Below are 20,096 nucleotides of genomic sequence, written 5' to 3' on the forward strand. Positions count from 1 at the left end.
ATTTTACCTTTGTTGTTGGATTTGAAGAAAACTTAGGGGGATTTGAATGAGTATTCTTGGAGCTCCGTCACACAAGACCACTTTGGCCGCAACACCCAGTGTTTATATTATTTTAATTTAGGCCCTTCTGATGAGGTCATGGGTACGTCCTTGGTAATGACTAGAATTACCAGTGACAGGCAGGACGATTTCATTTTTTTACTAAGAGGATGCCACAACTGCAGAGAAACGCTCATCTGTAGAGGAGTGAATAACTTGCCTAGATTCTGTCAAAGATCAAAGTACAGTGTATGAAATACAGTACGTCCTTCCTTAATCTGTCTCGGTAAAGTGAGTGAAGTCAAAATTTTGTTTCTTTGTGTTTGGTGATTATATAACCATATGTACTGATAAATAGAAAGTGCGTTTTCCACTTCGTTTTTGAGACATGATGGAGGCCCTCCCCTGCGGATCATGTGAACTTGCTGTGGTGAGGAGGCTTGTGCGTCTCGGTGATCACATTGCTGAGCCATAGGTGCAACCATAACGGATGGGTACCTGTCAAGAGACCAGACTAATGAATTATTCATCAAAATTTAGGTAGCAGCATTTTGGAAGTTGCAAGGGTGGCAGTCTGGATGATTGACTGATATGGCCTTGTAATTATACTTAAGGTGGCTTAGCTATGCTGGTACCGCTACATGGCTGAAAGCAATGGGAAACTACAGCCATAACTAACTCCCGAGGACATGCACCTCTCTTTGTGTGAATGAATTACATACTGATAACGGCTTCATCCTCAGTAAAATATTTCAGAGGAAAAGTAGTCCCCATTCGGATCTCTCGAGTGGGGACTACAGGAGAGGGGGCAGTCATCAGGAAGGTGGATACTGACTTCTGCTAGTTGGAGCATGGAATGTTAAAGTTTGAATCATAGTGGTAGGTTAGTGAATATGAAAAGGGAAATGGATAGATTAAAGTTAGATGTAGTTGTTAGAAATGAAGTACATTGCCGGAAAGAGCAATACTTTCAGTAAGAAAATAGGGCAGCGGGTGAGCTACTATGACCAGCATAGTGGAAGAATTACTGTACTGTTATCATGATATACTAAGCCAATGCCTACCACAATAATGCAGGTCTATATGCCCACTAGTTCAGTAGGTGAAGAAATTGAAACAATGTATGAAGAGATAGAAGATTAATACTCGTACACTATGTAAAAGGTGATAAGAACAGTGTTGCCAACTTAGCGGATTTTCCGCTAAATTTGGCGGAATTAGAAGACTGTCAGTGGAGAAATATACCATTTAGCGGACAGCGGATTTTTTGGCAGAATTCTAGATTTATTATAGCGGAATTTAGCGTTTTATCCATTTTACTTTTAAAAAAATGTACTCCAGTCTGTCTCTGAGCTATTCCGTATTTTTTGTCAAGAGCTTGCAGTCACATGAGGAAAACATGTTACTTGGATTCGATGTTATGAGATCGTGGTATCATAAATTTGTAATGCGTGGGGAAAGGGTACTTATTTCTTAGTTGACAAAAATGATGACAGATAATGAAACTGTGAGAGAGTAGTATTTATATTTATGCTATGAAGGAAGACCGTTTAATGAACTGACCTGTTCTGTGCGTGGCGCTTGAGGTAGGAGATTCACCTAGTTTGCACCCAGCAGTAAAACGCCTACAAGTTTTAGCTCGCCGGCTCACAGGGAGGAGGTTAATCCCAGTGGAACTCACAGATCAGGTGAGTACAGACATTTACTGCTACTGCTACTACTACTACTACTGCTACTACTACTACTACTACTACTACTACTACTACTACTACTACTTGCGTATGGACACAATGGATCACGCAAAGCTCTAACGATTCTGTTTTCTGAGTTGCCAAACAACTCTCATCCTTTCTCTGTGGATCCTTTTTTGTTCTTCTGTCCACTTTGCTCCAGTCTTCTTTTTCACTTCGTTCTCTGGTTGCTCTTTCCATTCATTAAATTTTTTCCTATAGAGGTTTCTGTTCATGGTGTCATTTGAGTTCATCTGGGCTTTTTCCAGATCCTTCTTCACTTCCAGTACCCATGGAATATTTTTTAGATGTTCTATGTAGGTGAAAATCTTGGTGTCAGTCTACTTGCTGGCAGTCTGCGGACGTGCCCATAAAATTTCAGACGTCTTTTGTGGATGTCTGCTGCAATGTTGGAAAGCTCTTCTGTCACTTTGCATGACCTCAGTCTATATCCATCTTCTGTTTTTCAGGGACTGATATTTTTCCTCAGATTATTATTATTATTATTATTATTATTATTATTATTATTATTATTATTATTACTGCCCATTTTTTGAGATCGTATTTCTTGGCGGAATTTTAGCAGATTTTTAGTAGTATTTAGCGGATCTTGAAAATATAAGTTGGCAACACTGGATGAGGATCTAATTGTGAAGGGAGAATGGAATGTAGTGGTAGGCCAAGGAAGAAAAGGTGAAGCAGTAGGAGAATTCAGACTGGGACAAAGGAATGAGAGAGGAAGTTGTCTGGTTGAATTCTTCACCGATCATAATTTAGTCCTCACTAACACTTGGTTCAGACACTCCAGACGATAGCTGTATGTATGGACGAGACCTGGAGATGCTTGAAGGTATCAAATAGACTTCAGTATGAATTAGGCAGAGTCAGGTGTTTGATTGTAAGACTTTCCCAGGAGCAGGCATGGACTCTGACCACACATTAGTGGTCATGAAATACCATCTGAAGTTAAATAAATTGAAGAAAGGAAGGAATGCAATGAAATGGGATCTTGACAAGTTGAAAGAAAGAGTGTGTGAGGGATTGTTTCAAGGAACATATTGCTCAGTGGCTAAATGTAAAGGCTTAAGGAAACGCAATAGAGGAAGGATGGGCAGTCATTAGGAATGAGGTCAGTGGGACTGCTGAAGAAAGGTTAGGAAGAAAGGAAAGATAAACTAAGAATCAATGAATAACTCGGGTGATACTAGACATGATTGATGAATGATTAAAAGTTTGTAATATCTGAAGCCATCTCTTTTCAGTTTCGACTCAGTTAATTTGTAACTGTTACGCTCTTCAGTCTGCTGAATCTAACTTTGAGTAAATAAATTTATAAACTACACTACCTGAAAGAGAAAACATATGGTATCAGTATTACACCTGCAAAAGAAACAACTTAATACTGTGCAATAATTTGGCAGACATTGGAACACTGTCTAAAAGAGACCTCAAAAATGAGTTGAACACTATTCATAATATAGCTAAATCCAATGGATACAACAGTTTCTTTATAGAAAAAATAATCAATAAATATAAATACCACCCTTCTACCACCTTGAAAAAACAACTCCTCCCTTTCTATCTTTACCTTCAACGAACAAATCTACAAAGTCAGCAACATTTTTAAAAGGCACGATGTAAAAGTAGTTTTCAAAACAAACAATAAGAATGCACAGGTCTTACATAATGCCACATCCATAAACAAGTTCAATAGTTATTCAAAATCAGGAGTATACAGGATCATTTGCAACAGTTGTAATTCTTTTTACGTCGGACAGACCGGGAGGAATTTTAATATAAGGTACTCTGAACACATCAATGCCCTGAAATACAATAAATTTTCAGCTGTAGGACAGCATATGCATGACTATAATCACAAATTGACAGACATAAAACAAGATATGGAAATTCTCAAAATCACCAACAAAGGACTTCTCCTTAACATTACCGAAAGCTGCTTCATACATTTAGATCAATATTTCAACCCAATTCATAATCTTCATTGAAATTTCAGAAAAGCCAAATATCCTTTTTGACCTTCTAATTCCCGTTTTCAGAAACGTCAAACCAACAAGTCATAATTCAGTTTTTCATAATATTCACAGCACCTTTCCTCAGCTACCATCCTTTTTCCCACATCCTTCAGCCCAGCCTTAATTCCCCCCTTTCCCTCCCTCTCTCCTCGACCTCACCCCTTGCCCCGCCTCTCCCTCCTTGCCTGCCCCTTCCTTTTCATTTGAATCTCACAAGTTAGTCTGCAACACAGACAACAATAGACCAAACACCACATGCCATATTTAGAGGCAAGTCTCATATAACCTATGCCATCTAACTAACACATTCTCTCCTTCAATTCATTAATTTAATTTTATCTAATTTATTCAGGTTAACTTCATGGGCACCGCAATGAATTGCAAATTTTATACCAGACACATATCTGTTTTAACCACATCTTCATGTGCAGTCTTGACACAATGTCCAACATCATCTCAGCATGATTTAGCAAGCACCACTAGAGCATCTCATTTTATTAAGTTGATTGATGTTGAAACACCATCTAGCAGTTCTACATCAGCTGGTGGTTATTTACAGCGGCGTCCAATGACTTGCATACGGCTAACACCACTCAAGTAGATTTGGTGATTGACTATGGGATCAACATTTACCAGCTCCCGTTTACAATTGAATTAGTAATGATTGGCAGTGTTAGAACTAACACTTCTGTGAATATTAATACATGAAAGAGTCTCGATGATGAACATACTCAAGATGCAAGAATTTAGAACCTAGTTACTTTCAAATTTACTTTTCATTTCATCCCAGTTTTTAATGTCAATTTGTATATATTTGTTTCATTTGTTTTATGTCAATTGTGTGCATGTACATTTGTTTAGTTATTAGATGTTTTACATTAAAGCTGAAGATGGCCAGCCCCAGCCGAAACTAGTCCCTAGATAATGTAATTTAGATTATTGCATATTATAGTATTAAAAGGTGGAAGATTACGACAAATATTTATATTGTGATTACAATTCAAATACGGATGTAGATATATACCCCCTACAATGCTAGAAATATCTATAAGATCCTCTTTTTCTCTCTCAAGTATATTTGTTATTAACATTATCGGGGGGTTGTATATCAATAAGTTATTATTAATTAATGTACCTTTTCTATATGTAATTAATATTATATAAATGTATGTATATATATATATATATATATATATATATAACTATTGTAACTGACCAAATTTTCTTACTAAAAACTATTAACTATTCCAAGAACAATCTTAAATAAAGGCTTTATTTAAAAATTTTTAAATTTCAGAAAATTTCAAAATTGTTACTAATCTTTATCAACTAAACCTATTTTAATTATTTTTTCACTAACCTCAAAATTTCCAAGAATTCTTGATTACCCACAGAGTACAAGATGAAAAGAAATTCAAAACAAAAGTAATGGAGTGCAGACGAATGAAGTCTGGTGATGCTGGGAACTATTAAATTAGGAATGAAAAAGGAAGTAGGTGAATATTGTTACTTGGGTGATAAAGTAACTAATGATGGCAGAAGCAAGGAGGACATAAAATGTAGACTAACACAAGCAAGGAAGACCTTTCTTAAGGAAAGAAATATGCTCACTTTGAACGTTGATTTAGCAATTAGAAAGATGTTTTTGAAGACTTTTGTCTGGGGCGTGGCAATGTATGGAAGTGAAACGGGGACTATCTCAGGAAGAAGAGAATATAAGCTTTTGAAATGTGGTATTGCAGAAGAGTCTGAAGGCAAGATGGGTAGATTGAATCACGAATGAAGAGATACTGAAGTGAATTCAGGAGAGTAGGATGATGTGGCTAAATTTAATGAGAAGAGAGACAACCAGAACTTATTCAGTTGGTTTTTAAAGAAGTGTAGGCAGTAAGAACGGTGGGGGTAGGCCAAGGTATGAGTATGACAAGCCAATTAGTGCAGATGTAAGATGCCGTATATTATATTTTGAGAACTTGCTAGAGGTTTATAGGAATAAATGAACATTTGCAAGATAATTCAATTGAGGATGAGCAAATGCACATAATTAATTCAATAGATGTTATCTACTATGTGCCGGCTCCGTGGTGTAGGGGTAGCATGCCTGCCTCTTACCCGGAGGCCCCGGGTTTGATTCCTGGCCAGGTCAGGGATTTTTACCTGGACCTGAGGGCTGGTTCGATGTTCACTCAGCCTACGTGATTAGAATTTAGGAGTTATCTGACGGTGAGATAACGGCCCCGGTCTAGAAAGCCGTGAATAACGGCCGAGAGGATTTGTCGCGCTGACCACACGTCACCTCGCAATCTGCAGGCCTTCGGGCTGAGCAGCGTTGGCTTGGTAGGCCAAGGCTCTTCAAGGGCTGTAGTGCCATTGGGATGGAGTTTAATCTTCCATGTAAGTAAAAAGTTAATTCCATCTGTATACTTCAAATTTTTACCTCTTCATTTGTATCTCAAATTAAGTACACAAAAGTTGAAGGAAGCTTCGATTCAATTTTTGTCTGCTTGTGGCAACATCATGAGAAAATGGTTTAACCAAACTTCTCAGAACTTTGGATTTAAGTTCGGGGATAACACAGGAAATGTCTGATTTCTCTGTTAATATTATATGCACTGAAAAACTGTAGATAATAATAAATGTTGCGCAAAATATAATTTGCAATCTTGTAATCTTGTGATAAATACAGAGATATTTGCAATTTTTGTATTTTTCACAAACTTTAAAATGTTTCTGAAAATATAGTTCTATCTAAAAACTGTACATAATAAAAGTTAAAGAAACTATAAGTTCTGATTGGTTATGTCTTGTACATTTTTACCGCACCGGCTGTTACAATGGAGATCTTCATGAATTTAGATTTTCAGTGCAAAGTCCAATGACATGAAAATATTGGTTATTTGTCAATATAACTGTTAATTGTTGATGATTGTTATAATTGAATTCATAAGGTGCATATTTGCATGGTCATCAGCCCTATTGATGAGGAAGATAATGAAGGTGACCATCAAATTTAGAAGGAACCTGTGAAGAGCAGCACAGACTGGCTCACTTTCATTGAAGAAAAGAAATTGGTAGGAAAAAGACTGAAATGGTAGGGTGGCAGGAGTAACCTAGAATAAGAAATCCAGGTATAGCTGAAGCTCCATGGTTAATAAAATATAGCAACTGAAGCCCCGATAGCGAATATATGTTACAGTCCCATGCAAATTAATTGTAACATGACAACATACACATTTTCTATTTTTGCACTCTTTCATCTACCAGTCTTTGCTAATAGCTAATACATCCTCATTTCTATTTTATAAGTTGCTTCACATTATTTGGCATAGATTCCACAAGCTCTGAGAACATATTCTTAAGTTTATCATCACGAAACCACACTGCAACAAGACTATCATACGTATTTTTGTAGAACAGTCAAGTTTTTCTGAGTCTCTTCCTACAAATAGCCCGCAAGTTTTATATTGATTATTATTATTATTATTATTATTATTATTATTATTATTGTTGTTGTTGTTGTTGTTGTTGTTTTGACAAATTGTCGTATATTCGAAGGGCGGTTGTAACTGTAGCAGTGAATCTCGACACAATTTGGTCTTTGTGTGTTTCTTTGTCCATGAGGAGGAATGCGAAACGGATTGTCTTTTCAGATTTCTTTAACTGTGATAGTTTAACAGTACTGGAGTGCTGGATAGTGTGAACAATTATATGTGAGCAATTAAAATTTTGTGGTCAATGTGAATGAACTCTGCAGACACACGTCAGTCATTTTATATTTTTTGTGTATTTCTCTTGTTGCAAACCTCATTAGTGGGAATTAAATTATATGTAGTAGGTAGTTAATGTAATTCAATTTTCAGATGTTGTGTACACCAACTGATATGAGAACGTTCTATTCTAAATTCTTTTTTTTTAATAAACAATAACTCCTCCTACAATAATATATTTCTCTGTCTGCATGGTATCGTTATATCGAGATTTCACTGTACTACAGTAATTGCCAAATATTCCACAATCATTCTTGTCAAAGATAGAACAGAGTGGGGTAGCTGCACATGTTAACATGCTAAGGGTCTATGGACTGAAGCTTTGCATTTGGGAGACGTATGGGTTCTAACCCCCCCCCAGTTCCTTTCACCTCCTTATACAATCATTAATTTTATCTTCACTAGCTGCTCAGCTAAGGTTGGCATCAAAAAGTGCATCCAGCTGTAAAAGAGAGTCATATAAATTCAGCTCTTCTCATCTCCAACTCCATATCAAGAACTGGGACTAAGGGGTGGACACAAAACAATAAAATAAAAATTCCTTGTTTTAAGATGATGATGTCCTTGTTTCCCAAAAGAGGACAAGTATAAAGAGCATCTTTAGGGATAAGACTCCATTTGAACAAGTTCTAGATACATACATACATACATACATACATACATACATACATACATACATACATACATACATACATACAGTGATGGAAAAACTATAAGAAAATAGTAATTGGGCTCAATTACAGTTACCTTAGAAATGTTTGACCTTTAATCGGTTCAACTTAAAGTATAACTACTGGGTGAGTTGGCCGTGCGGTTAGGAGCGCGCAGCTGTGAGCTCACGTACGGGAGATAGTGGGTTCTAACCCCACTGCCGGCAGCCCTGAAGATGGTTTCCTGTGGTTCTCCATTTTCACACCAGGCAAATCCTGGGGCTGTACTTTAAGGCCACAGCTGCTTCCTTCCCATTGCTAGGCCTTTCCTATCGCATCGTCGCCATAAGACCTATCTGTATCGGTGCAACATAAAGCAAACAAAAGTTACTGCCTGCACTTCTCTAAAAAACCAACTGAACAAGTCCTGGTTTGTCTTAAGATGTGTCCTATCATTCTATCTCTTCTTCTGTCTGACTTGTTGGCTAAACGGTCAGCGTACTGGCCTTCAGTTCAGAGAGTCCCGGGTTCGATTCCTGGCCGGGTCAGGGATTTTAAACTTAATTGGTTAATTCCAATGGCACGGGGGCTGGGTGTGTATGTGTTGTCTTCATCATCATTTCATCCTCATCACAACGCGCAGGTTGCCTACGGGAGTCAAATAAAGACCTGCACCTGGCTAGCCGAACCCGCCCTGGGATATCCTGGCACTAAAAGCCATACGACATTTCATTTCATCTCTTCTTCTGGTCAAATTTTCTGGTCAAAATGTTCTCTCACCAATTCAGTTTCAGTAACTCTTAATTTGTGATTCAATCTATCCTTCTTGCCTTCAGCATTCTGCTGTAATATCACGTTTCAAAAGCTTCTATTCTCTTCTTTTCTAAGCTAGTTATCATCTTTGTTTCACTTCCATATGCTCCAGACAAAAGTCTTCAAAAACATCTTACTATACCATTGTAGTGAGCATATTCTTTTTTTCTTAAGAAGGCCTTCCTTGCTTGTGCTACTCTCCATTTTATATCCTCCTTACTTCTGCCATCATTAGTTATTTTATTACCTGAGGAACAGTATTCATCTACTTCCTTTAAGACTTCCATTTCCTAATCTAATAATTCTAGTATTACCAGATTTTATTCGACCACTCCATTACCCCTTTGTTTTGGATTTATTTTCATCTTGTACTCCTTCACCAAGACTCTGTCCATACCATTCAGCAATTTCTCCAAGTCTTCAGCAGACTCAGATAAAAATAACAATATCATCGGCACATCTCAGGATTTTGATTTCCTCTCCTTAGATTGTGATTCCTTTTGCAACTTCCTCTTTCATTTAATTTACTGTGTGTTCTGTATAAACATTGAAAAGAAGATGGAACAAACTACAGCCCTACCTTACCCCTTTCTGGATTGCAGCTTCTTTTTCATTGACTTCAATTCTATAGGTAATCACTGTAGACTGATATTTGTACAGATTGTATACAATTCTTCTTTCTTGGTATCTGATCCTGATCAACTTCAGAATTTCAAGCAGCTTGCTCTAAGCATTATCGAATGCCTTTTCTAGGTCTATGAATGCCATGTATGTGGGCTTGTTTTTCTTAATTTGATCCTCCAAGATCAGACGTAATGTCACGATTGCTTCATGTGTTCTTACACTTCTTCTGAAGCCAAACTGATTTTCTCTTAATTCAGTTTCAACTTTTCTTTCCATTCTTCTGTAAATATTAAGAGTTACTTTGTGAATTTTTGCAAGCGTGAGATATGAAACTAATGGTGTGTTAGTTTTCACACTCATCAGCACCGGCTTTCTTAAGAATGAGAATAAGTATAACAACATTGACTAAAATTGGATGGCTCTTCTCCTGTATCATACATCTTACAAACTAAGTAGAATAAAACCTTGCCATGCTGGTAATTCTGAGGATATGTCATCAATTCCAGTTCTTAATTTGTCTTCAGCAGACCTACTGATATCATTCTTCATTACTGTTCTCTCTTCATCTATTGTGTTTCTTTCAGTCTTTTTGTCTAGTCCTTGTGCAGCATGCTCCTTGAAACAGTCCAACACACTCTTTTCTCTCAACTTATCTAGATCCCATCTTCTTGCATTCCTTTCTTCCTTCAATTTCTTCAACTTCAGATGGCATTTCATTACCACTAATTTGTGGTTAGAGCCCATCTGCTCCTGGAAAGGTCTACAGTCCAATGCCTGGTTTTTGAATCTCTGCCTAATCATAATGAAGTCTATTTGATACCTTCATGTGTCTTCAGCTCTCATCCATATGTACAGCCATTGTTTGTGGTGTTTGAGCCAAGTATTAGCAAGAACTAAATTATGGTTGGTGCAGAATTCAACCAGCTGACTTCCTCTTTCATTCCTTTGTCCAAGTATGAATTCTGCTATGGCATTACTTTATTTTCTTTGGCCTACCAATGCATTCCAGCATCCCATCACAACTAGATTCTCGTCTCCTTTACATACTGTATTAAATCTTCTATCTCTTCATATATTCTTTTGATTTCTTCCTCATCTGCTGAACTAGTAGGCATGTAGACTTCAGCTATTTTGGTGGGCATTGGCTTGGTGTCTTATCATGACAACAATAATGTTTTCGTTATGCTGGTCATAGCAGCTTACTTGCTACCCTATTAAACCAACTCCTGCATTTCCCATGTTTGAGTTTGTGTTGATAATTCTATAGTTGTCTGACCAAACATCCTGTTTATTCCACCAACGTGCTTCACTTATACCAACTACATCTAACTTAAGTCTATCCATTTCCACTTTTCGTATTCTCTCACCTACCACAATGATTCAAACTTGTAACATTCCACTCTCCAACTTGCAGAATGTGTCTGTATTCTTCTTCCTGATGATTGCCCCCTCCTGTGTAGTCCCCACCTGGAGATTAAAATGGGAGACTATTTTACCTCTGGAATATTTTACCCAGGAGGAAGCCATCATCAGTACATCAATCGTATGGAGAGAACTGCATGTCCTCGGGAGTTTGTTAGGGCTGTAGTTTCCTGTTGCTTTCAAACATGCAGCAGTATCAACACAGCTAAGCCATGTTATATATTATTTACAAGGCCATATCAGTCAATCATCCAGACTGCCACAATGCAGCTTCTGAAAGGCTGCTACCCCACTTTTGATGGACCATTTGTTAGTCTGGTCTCTCGACAGGTACCCATCCAATATGGTTGCACCTACTGATTGGCTATCTGCTCCACTGGAACACGCAAGCCTCCCCACCACGGCAAGGTCACTTGGTTCACAGGGGATGATGATACTCATATGTCTCCTTATTATAAGGAACTGTCGTGGTTATGCGTACACCAGTGCAATGAACTTCATGTTATCACTTCCACACAAAATACTTTCTACCGATACTCCCAACCATCTTTATTCACTTTTTCTTACATCTCATCCTACCATGACCACAATGCAAGATCTGGCTCCTCTCTTGTCATACATGTAATCCGCACTTCTGTTTACAATCACTCCTCCATAATTTCCACATCCAGGTCATGGAAGGAGTGAATGAACAATTGAATAAGATGAATGATGTGGGGGTGGGGATGAAGTGAAATGAAATATTATTGCATGTTTTTTATGGTCGGCTGCCCATCCTGGTGCCAACCTTGGTTGAGATGTTTATATAAAGGAAATGAATGATGGTGAATGAAATTAAGTAAGCAGTTGGAATCTGCTGTGGCCTATGCTAGGAACTGTTCCAGCATTTGTCTGGAAGTGAAAGTGGGAAACCATAGAAAACCAGTCTCGGGACAACCAGTGGTGCGGTTTGAATCCTCTCGTCTCCACTGGGCTTCATACCTGTAGTGCATTACCATACACGACCACTCTACTCAATTACCTTAGAAATATTCTACTTAATTATAATTAACCGGGCGAGTTGGCCGTGCGCATAGAGGCGCGCGGCTGTGAGCTTGCATCCGGGAGATAGTAGGTTCGAATCCCACTATCGGCAGCCCTGAAGATGGTTTTCCGTGGTTTCCCATTTTCACACCAGGCAAATGCTGGGGCTGTACCTTAATTAAGGCCACGGACGCTTCCTTCCAACTCCTAGGCCTTTCCCATCCCATCGTCGCCATAAGACCTATCTGTGTCGGTGCGACGTAAAGCCCCTAGCAAAAAAAAAAAAAAAAAATTATTACTTCAGACAGTTTCATGGGGCTGATGTATGGTATATCAATTAATAGACTGTAATGATCTACAATTTTATTTCAAGAAGTAAATTATGAGTAAAAAAATTTTTTTTTGTAAGGAGTAACAATTACAAGTAAAAATGTCTAAAAATGTATTTGTTACAAGCAGTTCAATTACTGGTTCTCAATTGCAACCTAACTCTACATACATACATAATCTTTATCAGAATTTTTCTTTAAACTGTTTGACATCTTAATTCACAAAACTTATTTTGCAGTGTCCAGGTTGCACTTTTCTCACTGTGAAGAAGTTTTCTGCATGTGGACATATAGCCATGGTTCAGTGTTCTGATGATATAAACAAAATGACCTGCTCTTCTGTGTGTTCAAAAACACTGCCATGTGGTCATCGTTGTGCTGGAAAATGTGGAGCCCCATGTCCTCATTGTCGTGTTGAGATCAGTGACAAATCTCTACCTTGTGGGCATGAAATCAAAATCAAGTGTGGAACTGTGCCTTCATCCAGTGACTGCTATGAGAGATGCAACAGGAAACTGCCCTGTGGACATTTGTGTACTGCATTATGTAATGAACCTTGTGTTGCAGAGTGCATGGAGCTTTGCACATTTAAGAAACCTGGTATATGTGGACATGAAATAAAATTTCCATGTTTCCAACATGGTAAGTACAAATAATATTATGTTAATTTCAGTGTTTTTAAGTGTTGACAACTGGTTTGTGTGTTTATTGTAGAAACTTATCTTTCTTGTACTCCTACATGTAGATGTGATAGGTCAATGACACAGCGTAGTTCTTTCCTAAATAACGTCCAGTGACTTGGTGAATAATTCTGAATGTAAATATGTAAAGAAAAGTCATAACTTTTCGCCTTCAGTGCATGCAATCTGGATGGCTACAAAATATCCATGCATCGCTTGAAAGCCTTGACCTGACCATCGTATGTGTCAGTGAGACATGGTTGTCCATTAAAATGAATGATTCAGAAGTGTTTTCTGACATGCTGAAATTGTTTCATAAGGATTGGTCCCATGGCTTTGCAGGGGAGTTCTAATTGGAGCCAAGCTAGAATGTCTCCCAACATGAGTTCATCACCTGGAGACAACAGCCTAAGCGCTGTGGGTAGAAGTGACATGCAACAAATACAAATTCCTTATCAGATCTATTTCTCGTGCCCCTAAATCGTCCCTGGAAAAGGATGAATTAATTCCTTCTCTCGAGTGTGTGCAACAAGTACAACAAAATTACAATGCCATTTATATTGTCAGTTATTTCAACCTAGAAATTACATAGTCCAGAAATGCTGCCCCTGTACCAAGTAACCCCCTTGGCAATAGATTCCTTTCTGCTTTTTATGATTTATTTATCCAATTAGTATTCAAAGCCACATGTATTATGCAAACAAAATGCTCAACCCTTGATCTTTTCCTTAGTAGTATATCACAGTCCATCCACTCCCTTAATATTATTCCTGGATTTTGTGACCATCAGGCAATTCTTGCAACACTGACCCATATAAAACCATCCACCAAACTCCATACGGGAATAACTTATAACTTTTCATAAACAAACTGAAATGATCTATCCACTTCACTATCCAACCACCTCCCTGTTCTCATCTCAGAATTCACTGGCAGTTTAGACATAACATATGGAAAGACTGGAAGAAAATTTTCTTCCAATGCATAGAAGAAACTACACCAATAGTATATATAACCAGAAAATAAAAATCCTCATGGATCACCAAGAAGACAGTATGAGAGATTTGAAGGAGAGACCTGCCAATTCCAAAATTGGTAATAAAGAAAAAAAAGGCTGAGTGGGAGAAGTACAGGCTGGCTAGGAACTGTCAGACATTCCTATGATTCTTATATTCACAGTCTCAACACGAACTCCAAGGAACTGAGGGCTTTTCTCAGGAGTAACGGTTGCAACAGAGCTCTATCCATATTTAAACATAATGATACAGCAGTCTCCACACCATAAGAAATTGCAGACACATTCAATAGGAAATTTAAAAATAACTTCTCCACCTCTACTGAGGAAGAGAATAAGCTTTATTCAGGTCAACTACCCCTCTCTTCCCTTTAACCAACCTGTACTTCTCAGTAAGTGAAGTCAAGGAGAGGCTTCTGAAAAGACCACATGCCACAACAGAGCCAGATCAAGTGCCATGAAGAATTCTGAAGAAATGTGCAGCCACCTTGGTGCCCTCTCTTTGCGGGATCTTCAACCATTACACGAATACCGGAACTGTGCCTGTGGAATGGAGAAACCAACGTAGTCCTGGTTTTCAATGATGGAGACAAGGAAAATATAGATGATTACTGTTCAGTTTCAATTACATCAGGGGTCTGTAAATGTATGGAATATCTAGTTGTTAAATATATGTTGGATTTTCTCAAAGAGAAAACCTATTGAACTCAAACCAGCACAGCTTCATTCCTGGAAAATCCTGCACAACACTTTTAACAAAAGTCATTGATGACTGGCAGTTTTCTTTGTAGCAGATGGATGTCTCACAAATACTGTGTGACTCTGGACTGGAGCAAAGCTTTTGACCAGGTGTCACATCAGAGACATCTGTTAAAACTTAACAACTGTAGCATTCGGGGTAAACTGCTGGCATGGCTGAGGTCATTTTTGGTAGGTCGAACGCAATGTGTTGTGTATGGAGAAGCCAAGTCAGACCAAACCACAACTACTTCTAGAATAATTCAGGGTAGTGTGATAGGGCCCCTCCTGTTAATGATTTATGCTCTTGATTTACCAGATTGTGTAAATTTGACCATGGCACAGTATGTCGATGACAGTCATTTACAGAGGTATGAAAAATAATGATGATCTGGTACAATTCCAGTCAAATTTGGATAGTATAGCTCTCTGGTGTGATATAAATCAAAATGTGTAAAATGTGAAGGAAGTGTACATATGACTAAGCAGAGCTAGACAACCACAACCACTTTAGAACCAGCCTACTCTATGTGGAATCCAAATACCACCTTCAAACTCCATCAAACTGCTTGGTATCCATATTATGAAGAATCTAAAATGGAATAAGCATGTGGAGGAAGTGAGGTGTGAGGCATACAGAGCACTAGGTTTTATTCATAGATGCCTCTCCGGAAGAAGAAGTAAAGCCCTATGAATGGCATATATTTCCTTGGTGTGGTCCATACTACTCTATAGTCTTCCTTCCTTGCACCCAACGACAATGGAAAATATGAGAAAACTAGAAGGTGTCCAGCGCCAAGCAGAACTTATAATAAACCAACACAGCCAGTTCATTGCCACCAGTGAAGTCATTATGTAAACAAATAGACGTAGCCTTTCGTAAGAAATCCCTGACAGACAATGCACATCTTTCCCCTCTCCGCCGCAGCTTAATTACCACTCTGTTACGAGAGGGTCTTGATTCACCCCCTAGCCAGAACCACCTCATATTTAAATGGATTTTATTCATGGTCTGCTTGTCTATGGAACCTTCTACCATCTGAAGTAAAACTACTTCCTCTTCCTCATTTCATCTGTGCAGTAAAGAAAAGGTATATGTAAATAAAAACCTGTATGTGATGTATATAACTATTCTAAATTAGAAATCTAGAATGATGTGCGCAAATGCAGGTGAATGTAGATTAATGTGTTTGCGTGTGGGTGTGGGATTGGTTGTGAATGAAGTATCAGTTTGGAAGAGTATGTATAGAGGAGTATGAGTGAGGTTATGAATGACTGGTTGTTTTCACTCTTAATATGTAAAGCATAAATCAAGATAATTATTATTGTAAGAGTACAGTGTTTGGAGTGTAAATATGTACATTTAAAATTGTCCATATATCTGTAAATATTCAGATTTTATGTAAACATACATGTGGGGATGGAGGCACTTCTATGTATGTGGGGCTTGCCCTTTGTCCATCTACTATCCTTAAATTGTACATGTACTTAAGGAAAATTATTAATAATAATCTTAATCATGTTTTTAATCTACCAACACATGCAAGATTTTTTTCTGAAAGTCACTTCCTTGTAATTTAGAAGTCACTTCCTCATGTCAGTTAGTCCTACATGTTGTGGTCCAAGTTTCTTCTATTAGTAAACCATATTTTTGGTATCCTTTTACCTTTCATGGATGTTTATACAATAGAAATAAGTCACAATTCCAGTTAAAACATAGTCTCAGAAAACTTGCCAAACCTTAAGATTATATTGAAAATGAGCAGACTCTGCTTCAAAAAAGATTACAAAAGATTGTAGCGTGCTCTGAACTGAAGAATTCCAAACACATGCTGCTTTTACCTTTCTTCCTCAATTAAATATTTGTCTTTTCTTACCAAGGTTCTGTGGATGCCGATTCAGAAGAGCTTCTCTCATACTGTGATGCTCCTTGTGGAAAAATACTCCCATGTGGACATAAATGTAATGGTAGTTGTAGTAAGTGCTTGCAAGGACGGCTACACACTCGATGCACTGAGATCTGTGACAAGATCCTTATTTGTGGACACAGGTATAGTATTTTTTCGATATATAGCCTGTACTCTTAGTTTATCTTCGTCAATATACTCATTTTCCTCTACTGTACCGTATCACTGGTACTTGTCAAAAGTAATAAAGTTAGGATATTTCCAAAACATTTTGTAAAATAATAATAATAATAATAATAATAATAATAATAATAATAATAATAATCCATATATTTAAAATAGACTGATTTTTGTTACCGCGAGTTTGAGTTTGAAAGAACGGCTGAACTGATTGACATCGTAAATATTCTGACATCCCCTGTGGGTGGGGGACACAGACAAAGAATACACCCACGGTATTCCCTTCCTGTCATAAGAAGTGACTAAAAGGGGCCTCCAAAGGATGATCAAATTAGGACCATGATACTACTTGTGATTGGAGCCATCATGCAGGGAACACCATGGGTCGCTTTTACTTGCGCTTAGGATCACTATGTTAGGTACACAGTAGGTTTGTGATTAGTAGCGACAGTGTGTGCTCAGGATGCATTTTAGAGTACCTGCGATTCGTACCACTATATGAGCGACACCATGGTTCTATCTTGCCTGTGATTAATACCCACTATGTGAGGAACACCACGGGGTACTGCAAGTCCCTGTGGTTAGTCCACTTATGTGAAGAACACCATAGGTTTGCATTGCCTGTAAATAGTGACACAATGTGTGAACCACCATAGGTCTGTGTGCATTACATTACCTGTGAGTAGTACCATACTGTGTGGAATACCGCGAGTCTACGCTACTTTTGATTAGTACCACAACATGACAGATACCATGGTTCTACTTTCCTAGCGATAAGTACCATTATGAGGGGCTGATTACCTGGATTTTTGACCCGTTTAGACTACAAGCATCATCGATTCACTATTGTGCTTTAGAAGCAGTCCCTTGGTCAGTAATACTATTGTTTAACGCTAGTTTCTGGAATTGTGGGGCATTGCGGGTTGGATCCACTGATTCATATCCATCTATTCATTCTTCGTCCTCACGTTTTGAATTCTGGTCAGTGGAGGATTATGAATTTTTAATTGTCCTTACCTTTTGTCCCATTTCGTGCCATTAGGGGCTGATGATCTAGATGTTAAGCCCCTTTGAACAACAATCATCACCATCATCAAATATTCTGATGAAAGCTCTTGGCCTGTAGATTAACAGAGTGTCTTTAAAAGCATTCAAATTCCATGCCTTATATTTTTAAATGAAAGAAAAATGTAGCATTCTGAATGGCCAAAGCACTCGCCAGTACTTCAATGCCGCTTGAACTATGAGAGCACTGAGGCACTTGGCATGATAGAAGAGGTGAAATGAGGTAAGGACACTTGTGCAGTCAGACGTCTTCCTGGTCAGCAATACTTCGGCTCTTCAGCCTGTGTTTTAGAGAGTCGTTTGGCCGAGAAGAAGCTTTTTAGTGCAATTTTACTCTCTTTTCTGTTGTTCCCCTTTATTTGCTAGCTTGAAGCGATTTTGGATAAATTTAAACATTTTCCTTATCCATATCTTCTCTCCCTATATTTGTTAGATTGAGTGATTTCAGAGAAATTTTAACTTATTCTCAGGCAGTCTACATACCACAACAGGCTGGATTCAGATCAGGAAAGAGTTGCACGTCTCAGGTGTTAAAACTAACACAGCACATAGAAGATGATTTTGAAAGGAAAGAGATTACAGGAACTGTATTTATTGATCTAACAGCTGCTTATGATACAATAAATCACAGACTACTTCTTATGAAACTTTATAATGTTACCAAAGGTTATCAACTAACTTCCTTTGTAAGAAAAATCCTTGAAAATACAACATTCTTTGTTGAATTTCAAGGACAAAGAAGCAGTTGGAGGACGCAGAGGAATGGATTACCCCAGGGTAGTGTGCTTGCTCCAGCGCTGTTCAACATTTATACTAAAGATCAACCATTACCTGAGGGAACGCAGAGTTTTATCTGTGCAGATGATTGTGCCATACTTGCCCAAGATCATTATTTTTAAATGTTGAGCAGACACTAAGGCATTGACAGAATTATAGAGAGAACCATCTAAGACCAAATCCCAGTAAAACACAGACTTGCGCTTTCCACCTTAAAAACAGAAGGCTTCAAGAACCCTTAACATTACCTGGGAAGGAATCGCACTAGAACACCGCACAACTCCAAAATATCTAGGAATCCCCCTCACTTACAGGAAGCATTGCCTCAATACCAAACAAAAAGTGGCAGCCAGAAACAACATTACAAGAAAAATAACAGGCACAACATGGGGAGCTAACCCTAACCACTGTAAGAATATCTTCCCTTGCACTCTGTTATTCTGCCAGGGAATATGCAAGCCCAGTGTGGTCTCGATCTAGTCATGCGAAATTAGTAGATGTTGCTCTTAACGATACTTGTTGGATCATCACCGGGTGCTTAAAGCCTACTGCACTTGACAAGCTTTATTTCCTTGCTCGTATTGCACCTCCTGACATCCGTAGCGAGGTAGCGGCAAAACATGAGATGTACAAGGTGCAAACTTCTCAAGCACATCCTTCCATTCCGGTAGTTAGCAAAGTGAGTCGATCCTCTGTGTCATGATAATGTGTTAATTTTTAATTTCAATTTGGCGGATTTGGTACTCGTGCCTGTCTGTCTGTCTGTTAGGTCATCAGTCCAGAGGCTGGTTGGATCCTCAAATAGTACCACCAAAGCTTATGCGGTTATAAGGAAACCCCAAAAACCAATGGCAGCACCAAAATGAGGCGTACTAGGCAAGATGAGGAGTGAGGTAGTTTGCCATTGCTTTCTTCACTGGGTCAGAAAGTACTATTGCAGCATGACTGACCCTATGAGCAGCACCTTTCATAACACTCAGATGCACTAGTCATGCTCCGAATGTCATTACTCAGCACTACCCGTACCCCAGCAACTTCCATATTGTCACAGCCATGGATGTTGACTGGGACTTCGGTGGAAGCTACACTTTACTCTGGCCTGTGCCAAGAGATGGATGCAAAAGTACTGTATCCATCAAGAAATGACAGCAGGCATGGTACTCATAACAAACCAGAAACAACTTTCAGTTATTAATGAAATCATTGACATGCTCCTACAAACAGCACAAACGTCAACCAGAAACCCCACAACTAAGATCGAGGAACAGCTTCCTCAGAACAACAGAGGCTCTTGTCGGGACACC

General features: G+C 38.4%; 1 protein-coding gene across 1 annotated transcript in view; it reads left to right on the forward strand.

Moving 5' to 3' along the window:
- LOC136858228 (NFX1-type zinc finger-containing protein 1) overlaps window positions 1–20,096 on the forward strand; it is a 161,445-nt gene that overhangs the window by 64,671 nt on the left and 76,678 nt on the right. The window contains exons 8-9 of the mRNA XM_067137614.2: window positions 12,670–13,072; window positions 16,745–16,913. Of these exons, the coding sequence (XP_066993715.2) occupies window positions 12,670–13,072; window positions 16,745–16,913 (572 nt within the window). The remainder of the gene's footprint in view (window positions 1–12,669; window positions 13,073–16,744; window positions 16,914–20,096) is intronic.

Source organism: Anabrus simplex, chromosome 1, assembly GCF_040414725.1.
Source record: "Anabrus simplex isolate iqAnaSimp1 chromosome 1, ASM4041472v1, whole genome shotgun sequence".
NCBI classification, from domain to species: Eukaryota; Metazoa; Arthropoda; class Insecta; order Orthoptera; family Tettigoniidae; genus Anabrus; species Anabrus simplex.